Source organism: Grammomys surdaster, unplaced genomic scaffold (genome assembly GCF_004785775.1).
Source record: "Grammomys surdaster isolate TR1022 unplaced genomic scaffold, NIH_TR_1.0 371, whole genome shotgun sequence".
In the NCBI taxonomy this organism is placed as follows: Eukaryota; Metazoa; Chordata; class Mammalia; order Rodentia; family Muridae; genus Grammomys; species Grammomys surdaster.
In genome coordinates, this window is record NW_021604790.1 from 2,230,460 (window position 1) to 2,239,268 (window position 8,809).

At 47.4% G+C, this 8,809-nt stretch overlaps 1 protein-coding gene across 1 annotated transcript; it reads right to left on the bottom strand.

The window, feature by feature from the left end:
• Positions 1-1,579: 1,579 nt before the first annotated feature.
• Tmem101 (transmembrane protein 101) lies at positions 1,580-5,261 on the bottom strand. Its single transcript, XM_028780606.1, has 4 exons — positions 5,063-5,261; positions 4,584-4,764; positions 3,411-3,557; positions 1,580-2,628 (listed from the first exon to the last, which is right to left on the bottom strand). The coding sequence occupies exons 1-4, from the start codon at positions 5,197-5,199 to the stop codon at positions 2,320-2,322; spliced, it is 774 nt and encodes a 257-aa protein (XP_028636439.1). The 5' UTR covers positions 5,200-5,261; the 3' UTR covers positions 1,580-2,319.
• Between the last annotated feature and the right edge of the window lie 3,548 nt (positions 5,262-8,809).

Below are 8,809 nucleotides of genomic sequence, written 5' to 3' on the forward strand. Positions count from 1 at the left end.
AGAACGCTGGGAACCAAACTATGATTCTTGAAGGACAGCCAGTGTTCATGAAAGGACAGTCACTGAGCCCTAAAAATTTTCTTGATTTTATTATGGGAGTTGGACAAACTGCCCAGTGGTTAAAAGTACTGGTTGCTCTTCCACAGGATCCAGATTTTAGTCCCAGCATCCACATGGTGACTCACAATTGTCTGTAACTCCAGTTCCATGGGATCTGACACCCTTTCTTGGTCTCAATGGGTACCAGGCATGAATATGGTGCAAAGATGTACATGCAGGCAACATATTCATACACATTTAAAAACACGTTATTTGTGAGAATGCATGCGAAAGCACGTATGAAAGCCAAAGGAGTATTAGATCTCTTGGAGCTGGAATTACAGGCATTCGTGAGTCACCTGATGGGAGTTTGAACTCCTGTCCTCAAGACTGAACAAGTGCTCTTAACCACTCATCTCTCCAGCGCATCACACACACACACACATTTTTGATGTAGTGTGGCCCAGGCTGGCTTGAAATTCGCTAAGTAGCCGATGACCTTGAATTTATCTTGCTGCCTTCACTTCCCACAGTGCTGACATTACAGAGACGTGCCTCCTTGCGTGACTAGCCATCTAGCTTCAGCTGGGTTTGCCTGTGGTTTGAGGCAAGTTGCTTACTTTCTCCAAATCTCACATTTCATCCCGTGTAATATGACGTTAGTTCTCTCCTTGCTGCCCTAACCAAAGATTTCTTCAAAAGACCTGCCCCCAAACAGGCAGAGAAGGGAAAATGGGGGGAACAGAGGGAGAAACCAAAAGCATACACTAAGTTGGACATAGAGACAAGCCTGTAACCTCGGCATCCAGGAAGTGGGGGCGGGGAAACGGGAGCTCAAGAGCAGGCTAGATTACAGAGTGAGATGCTGCCTCAAAAACAAAATTAATGCTGGGTGTGGTGGCATGAACCATTAATCTCTACACTTGGAAACAGGCAGATGGATCTCTGTGAGTTCCAGGCTACCCTGATCTACGAAGTGAGTTCCATGACAGTCAGGACTACACAGAGAAACCCTGTTTTAAAAACCAAAACAAACCCTAAGAAAACCTAACTTACAGTAAGGATTCGGGATATGACAGATCTTTCTTCAATGCTATCAGTGGGACCTAGGGCCAGGACATTCTAGGCCTGTGCTCAACTAAGCCAATCTAGCTGATGTTTTAAGATTTTTTTTAAAATTTAATTACTTATTCATTGGGAAATAAGTTAAAACAGGGTTTCTCTATGTATCCCTGGCTGTCTTGGAACTCATTCTGTAGACCAGGCTGGCCTCAAACTCACATAGATGTGCCTTCCTCTGTTTTCCAAGTGCTGGGATTAATGACATGCGATACCACACCCAGGAAGTGTGTGGTTTTGTTTTGTTTGTTTTTTTAAAGATAGCTGAAGAACTGTGAGAACTCTTAGAACTGGGGTGGTGGAGGAATCATAGAAGGACCAGAATGGGGTTTAACCCAAGATGATCTTTCAAGAACCTCCAAATCAATCCTAGCCAACGGCAAAGTGCCCACGGGGAAGACAGACAGAAGCAAAGACACAATGTCTGTATAAAATGTTTATTTTTGGAGGACGGTGTGGTCTGGTGTTTGGGCGGGTACTCCACCCAGCTGGTCAGCCAAGAAGCTGAGAGCAGATGCAGTAGCAGCTGCTTGACAGGCCTGCTCCACCTTGCACATCCCAGAGCACACCAGGGCCCGCTCTCAACTCTAGAGCGAGAGTCAGAGAGCTGGGATTGTTTCTGCCCCAGCAGACCCCCAAAGAGCCCATGTGACCTGTGTAGCACCAGCCACTATGCCCCTCCTTGCAGGGCTCCTTCTGTGTGTGAAGACACACAAGTGCGAATGCACACACTAGTCTGAAAAGCACTGCTTAGCTTAGCTGCATCTGTCGGAACTTTCGCATTTGCTTACTTTCAAATCTTCCTCTGTCCCTGACTCCTACCAGCACCCCAGCTCTGCCTTACTCCTTTCTCAGGGACTCCTCCCTCCCTGGCCACGTGGGTGAAGGGCAACTGGCCTCAGCTCTCCCCTAAAAAAGGCAAGAAAAACAACAACAACCCTTGGAGCCTTTAGCACAAGGGCTCCCATCTTCCCAAGGTCTGAGCCACAAACTTGGGGGGGAAAAACCGTAACTATTAAAATAAAAAAAAAGAAAGTAAACAAACAAACAAACAAACAAACCAAGAAGCATAAATAAACAGCAACTGGGCCAGCAAGGAGGAAGGTAAGGTGGCCTTCGGTGGTGGCCCCCTGTGCCCAAATCAGGCTCTCCCTGTGGAACTCAGCCATCAGTAGCCAAGATGACGGCAGCCCCGAAGATCCCCACACTCTCGCCAAGTAGCTTCATCTGGTTCCAGAACTCGACACGCCGTGCGTTATGCCAATAGGAGACATTGCCATCAATGAGCAGCATGACGGGAGGTAGCAACACAGCCAGGATCTGGGCAGCCAGGGTCACGTAGTAACCTGACAAGAAGGCCAGGGCCAGGACCCCATAAAGCACGAAGAACAGCTGGACCATCAGCTCTCCTCCTGGAAGATGGTTCAGGTATGCCAGCCGGTCTTCCTTGCTGTGCTGCAGCGAGTAGGCCTAGAGACACAGCATCCTTTAAGACTGTGCAGCAGATGAGTGCCTCCCTGAGGTGGTACCCACAAGCCAGCCCCTGTAAAGTGGCCTTCGAAGTCCTTCCTCGGGATGGGGACTCTCTGAAAGTAGGGCCTGCCTCCCACTCTGATTATAGGGCCCCAAGAGCTAAGGCTGATCTGTACTCTCCTGGAAGCCTCTGAAGAAAGGAAGTGTATCTCCACAGCCAGACAGAGGCTTAACTGTTGAATCTACACACTGCGCAAGCCCACTTAGAACTCTGCACATAGGATGTAACTCCTGGCTCCTGGGATGAAGTCAAGAGCTTAAAGCCTATCTTTGTCCTCATCTACAATGGCCTTCCGGTGCACCAGGGAGATCTACCTGACTATCCTCCATAACTCCCATCAGCTCTAGGAGGCAGAGCCACCACTAGGGCTGACGTGCACCACGCCTCTCCTTTGTCCCTCTCTCAGTCCTCCAGAGGCTGAAGAAATGAGAAAAATCACCATATCTTCTTTGCTGGATTCTCAAGACTGGGACTGAATGGTCAGTTCAACTTCTTATCTAACCAGTGGCAATAATGTTGAAAGGAGGGACCCTCACTCAGCCAGGTATCAGGTACCCGGAGGGCCCTTCAGAAGGAACCAGAAGCTGTCCATGGCAATCTCTAGGAGCCACCAGAAATTACTCGAATGGCCTTGTTCTGCCCAATGGCCAGGATTCTACCAGGCTTAAGCTCACATCACTCCCATACAGTGTCTCCAGTCAAGAGAACCCCAACGTACCACACAAATGAGGTAGATGCCCAGGAACACCTGGCCAGTGGACTGCAGAGAGCGGCTTCGGGGCTTTCGACGGTACAGCTCCCCAGCCCCGCTGGCCAGCACCAGAAACCCGCCAATGATGGCAACTGTGCGGGAATACATACGGACCTAAGGCCAGGGAAAAAGGAACCCTAGTCAAGAACTGCAATCATGGCTCTTGGCTGTCAAGAACACAGAATTGCCCACTTCTAACATCCCATTCTATCTGATGAGCTTTTTCCCCTATTCCAAGTGTAGTCTGCAGAGAGAGAGAATTCTCTTTACAAGGCAAAAACTGAGGGCTGAGAGGGGATAAGAAAACTGACAATGGTCCTACAGAAAGAGGCGGAACCCAGATGCAACAGGTTGCCACCACCTCCACCCCTACTCTGAAACCCAATCCCAGGGTTCTTCCTTCTATGTAGTATAGACTCTATACCAACTAAAACAAGAAGAGCCAACCAGACAGCGGTGGTGGCGTATGCCTTTAATACCAGCACTTGGGAGGCAGAGGCAAACAGATCTCTGTTTGAGTTTGAGCCACTGTGGTCTACAGAGCAAGTTCCAGAACAGTCAGGGTTATACAGAGAAATCCTGTCTAGAAACAAAACAAATAGCCCCACTATCCAGTAGCTGTTCACACACTGCCTCTACTACTAGACTGACAGTATGGTCTTTGAGGACACTGTCTCCAAGCCACCTTACCTCGAGGCTCCCGGTGGCCAGTGCAGCTTCTGCATTTCCAGGCACAAATTCTGCACTAGTATTAATCACATTTCATAAAACCTGATGGGTAGATCAGATATTCTCCAAGGTCTATTTAGCTTTACGAGTCTGAGACTAATAAAGTAATGGTTAAAGGATTTTGGGGATCAGATAACTCTAGGTTACTTTCAATACATTGTGGCATGATTTTGGGAAAGTCGATTTTCCACCTCTGGACCTCCATTTTCACACTCTACAAGGGAGGTCTGTGTGGTCTCTATGGGTCTGACACGTCTGTGCTCTGTAATGATCTTCATAAAACTGCTACAAACTAGTACCCCAGTCTTCCCAGGCTTCACGTTTGGGAGTGCCATAGGAGCCCACCACTTACACCAGGATCCTGCAGCTCCTTCCCCATAGCTAAATCTCTTCTAGAGTTCATGTGCTCACCTTTAGCCAGTCCCCGTAGTGGACATAGCCCCCGATGTAAGCGGCATAGGTGCTAATGGCTAGCTGGAGTGCGGCGCCCAACGCAAACCAACGCCGCTTCACTCCGAAGGACATAAAGCTAGCACACAACACAGCTGCCCCCATGTCGAAATATAGATAAGGCACTGGGATGTCGGGCTTCCTGTGAATCAAGTATAGGGAACAAGGGGGACAGAATGAATGGAGAGTAAGTGTCTGGGGACCTCTGTAAGTTCCCCCAATCTCCACTGCTCCCCAGAAACCCGAGACTGGAGCCACCACATCAACTTTGGTCGTACAACCGAACCAAAGCATCGTCCAACCTGTTTGAGTACCAGTTCCTCCCAGTCTAAGTGTCCCGACTTCTGGGCCCCAACTCCCCCTAACATCACCGCACCCCAGTTCCTGGGACAGGCCGTACCGCCCCCCACCGCATTCGATGGCTTCGTGGGCGCGCTCACCGGCGCGCCTCGGCCCTTTCAGCGTACAACATGAGTTGGCTGAAGCAGCCCCAAAAGGGGCAGCGCGTGAGCAGCACGGAACCCAGCTGCATGATCAGCTGCAGCATCCAGCGTCTCGAACCAATCTTCGAAGCCATCTTGGGAAAGGGCAGTCCGCTACGGCCTCAGCCGGGTCTGGGAGACCAGCACGGAGGATGATACAGGCAACTTCCGGTCCCTCACTGTTTTTCTTTTCGTCGGGAAACAAAGCTCTCGCTCTCTAGTTCCGGGAGGGAAAATGTGTTCTGGAAGGAGTCAGCCTTTCTGAACTCTCCCTGTGTAGAGCACTCAGAGCTTCTCTTTGCACTTTCTTTCCCTTTAAAAAAGACTTGTTTAAGGGCTGGTGAGATGGCTCAGCAGTTAAGGACACTGCCGCTCTTCCAGAGCTCCTGAGTTCAATTCCCAGCAACCACAGGGTGGTTTACAACCGTCCATAAAGGGATATAATGCCCTCTTCTGGCATGCTGGTGTACCAGAACACTCATACATTAAAAAACAAAACATAAAAATTTGTTTATGTATATGAATGATCTAGTTACATGTACGCCTGTATGACAGAAAGGGGCGTCAGATCCTAACATAGATCTGTGAGCCACTAAGGTTGCTCTGAAATAGAAAGTGTTCTTCGTACTTTCAAAGTGGGACAGGAGCAAGAATCATAGGGTTGAAATACCAGAAATCCAGGAACACAGCTTGATGTATGGAAGCAACTAATTCTGGATGTAACCAGACCTGGACTCCAATCGGAAAACCAAGTGTGAAATGGGGGTAATGACATTCCACCACATCAATGCTGAAAAGCTTAAATGTAACAAAGGCCGGCAGATAAGAAGGACCCAATAAAAGGGTGTAATACATACACACAGGCCCCAGAGAGAATTCCCTGGCTCTGGCTGAACTTTTAAAGTAAGAAGCTCTCTTGGCTCTAAGTCACCTGTTTGATCTTGATGTCTTTGTTTCCTGAGAGAGGAGAGAGACCTACACATTTAAGACATCATAATCAGACTATTTTTTCCAACTGCAATATTCCCACCCTATCCCAAACAACAATCAGCTTAACTTCAGCAGATTTCAAGCGGCCTCCACCTCCCCTATCCTCCAGGCATCTTTTGGGAGGAGGAGGAGAATGACTTGATTCTTCATATAATTTCTATGTAGCTCAGAATATTCTCCAACTTGTGATCCTCCTGCCTCCACCTCAAGGGTAGACTGAACATGCCTTACCATGACTAACAGCTGCCTTTCCTTATAATCATCTCAGCACAAAGGCAATTATGTATTTACTATCAATAAATACACACACACCACACACGCACTCGCCCGCGCGCACGCACACACATTCACATTGTGAATTCCATAAGTGCAAAGACAGTAACTTTCTGCTTATGTATAGCCGCAGAGCCAAGCATACACTCAGGACTCATGTGCTGCACAGACAGATAAATGAACATACGGCATTGTCACTATGTCTTGTAGATCACAGTCAGCATTCAACAAGTATCAAAGCAAGAGGTGTGGGCAGTATGTAGTTGCCACCACAAAGCTGTCCCCATCTGTATTTGGGGACACATACACCCTTTAATAGATTGTCTCACCCTCTAATTGTGAGCACTCCAATGCCAATGGGCCACTTATTTTGGACCTAGTTTCAATTCCCTGGAAGGGACTCGTGTCCAAACAGCATTTCTGACCATAAGGACAAAAATCTTCCGATTAGCTGATGAGTGAAAGATGGACAATAAAATTTTTACTTTTTTGCTTTTCTTCCTTTTTGTTTGTTGGGTTTTTCAAGTCAGGGTTTCTCTGTGTAGCCCCAGCTGTCCTGGAACTCCCTCTGTAGACCAGGTGGCCTCCAACTCAGAGATCTGCCTGCCACATAGCTCTTCCTTTGTTTTTGAAGACAGGATTTTACTATGTAGCTTAGGTTGACCTGGAACTTGCTATGTAGACCAGGCCAGTCTCCAACTTAGAGATCTGTGAAATGGAAACTTAATTGTACTTTGGAAAGTCAGTTGGACGGTGTTTTGCTGGGGCAAACACTTGAAGGAACATTTAGCTGAAGTGGACCCAGGTGAAAGACTAAGGCAGACTTGTGAAGGAACGTTTTGCTGAAGCAGACATAAGTGAAAGGATGTTCTACTAAAGCAAGCACGTGAAAGGACATGATGAAAGTTTCTTTCCTAACAACACGCATGTATCAGTCTGCCTTACATCTCGTAGTTGAGCTGCATTTGTGGGGACTCCATAGAGAGAAATGCACCAAAAACTTTCTGGTGGTGTGCTGCAGTTTTTGTTGTTGTTGCTTCTTCGGACTCGAGCTGATTGGCAGAGTGATGTCAGCTGAGACAGACATGCGGAGGACACATGATGGTTGGAGGAAGTATAAAAGGACTCGACAGACAGTGACAGAGGCTGAGCTTGGCTTGCTGGTATAGCTAGCTGTGGAACACTTGTGGGTCTCCAGTCTAGGATGAGATCTTTATTTCCCTGAGAGGCACAGCAAGATCTTTTCCTGGCGTCCCTCCATGTTGGGAGCTGACTCCTAGCTGAAAGTGGCTATCATCTTTGCAGCCATCTCAGGCCATATATTTGCAGGTTGATACTTTTCCACCGTGACAAGAGACTTGTTTTTCTAGCATTATATTTTTGCAAGCAGCCCACAACAGCTGAGCACACTCTGGTAAACATCTTGTTTTTCTCAGACATATCCTGGACTTGTTGTTAAATGCCCCCAGCTGCAAGACACTTGTGGTTAAGTGTCTCCAGCTGCACTCCCCTGCTTGTGCTCATATACCCATGATTTCCTTTCAATAAACGAGACTTGATCAGACACCTTGTCTTGTCTCCATTCTTTGAGTCTCTTGCCCCTCCATCCCCATTCTTTCCCTTGCAGACCCCATTGACTGACCCATGGGCCAGGTCACCTCCAGGTCCTTCCTGCTGACTGCTGAGGCCTGGCTATTTCTGCTAGGTAGTGCCACCGCTGTTTTGTTTGCTATCCAGACTCTATCAAACAGGACTGCTAGTGTATCCATGAGGAGTTTCTGAGTAGCTTGAACTGCTGCTGTTGACCTGTGAACTGAACTGTCGATTTTCAGACAACACAGACAGGAATTGTTCCAAAGAATCTTTATAAACAGGGCCACTTCCCCTGTATCCTTTTCCCCCACTACCTCTGGTGGTAGTGGGCTAAAAGGGAGGTTAAAGCATTTAAGAACCATCATTAAAAATTAAAGTCACAGATCTGCCTTCCTCTGCCTCCTGAGTGCTGGGATTAAAGTCATCAAGAGCCCATCTCATAGTTCTTCTTCTAAAAAAAAAAAAACAAAAACAAAGACTAAGTCTATCAAAGAACCAGGGAATGGGTTGTGTGGATATAAATTTGGCATGGATAATAGACAAGGGAATGAGAAAAGGTCCAGGTTAAAGATGATTTTGTCTGCCTTTATCAGTGGTAGCCATATATTTGTCATAATAAGTCCACAGTATAGAATCACTTTCTAACGAGTTATACTTTCCCGTCTCTTCAGCTACCACCAACTCACGCAGTGCTCTGATGCCTCACTCTGAGGGGTTAGAAGGAACAGAACTTTATTTTTCTCTTCATTTATTTAGATTTTTTCGAGACAAGGTTTCTCTGTGTAGTCATGGCTGTTCTGGAACTCCCTCTGTAGATCAGGCTGGCCTCGAACTCAAGAGATCCACCTA

Excerpts from the sequence above, each read along its gene's own strand:
- Tmem101 (XM_028780606.1), bottom strand. The coding sequence starts at position 5,199 with ATGGCTTCGAAGATTGGTTCGAGACGCTGGATGCTGCAGCTGATCATG. Across the intron at positions 4,765-5,062 it reads GAAAGGGCCGAGGCGCGCCG|GAAGCCCGACATCCCAGTGC; the intron begins GTGAGCGCGCCC and ends CTTGATTCACAG. Across the intron at positions 3,558-4,583 it reads ACTACGGGGACTGGCTAAAG|GTCCGTATGTATTCCCGCAC; the intron begins GTGAGCACATGA and ends CCCTGGCCTTAG.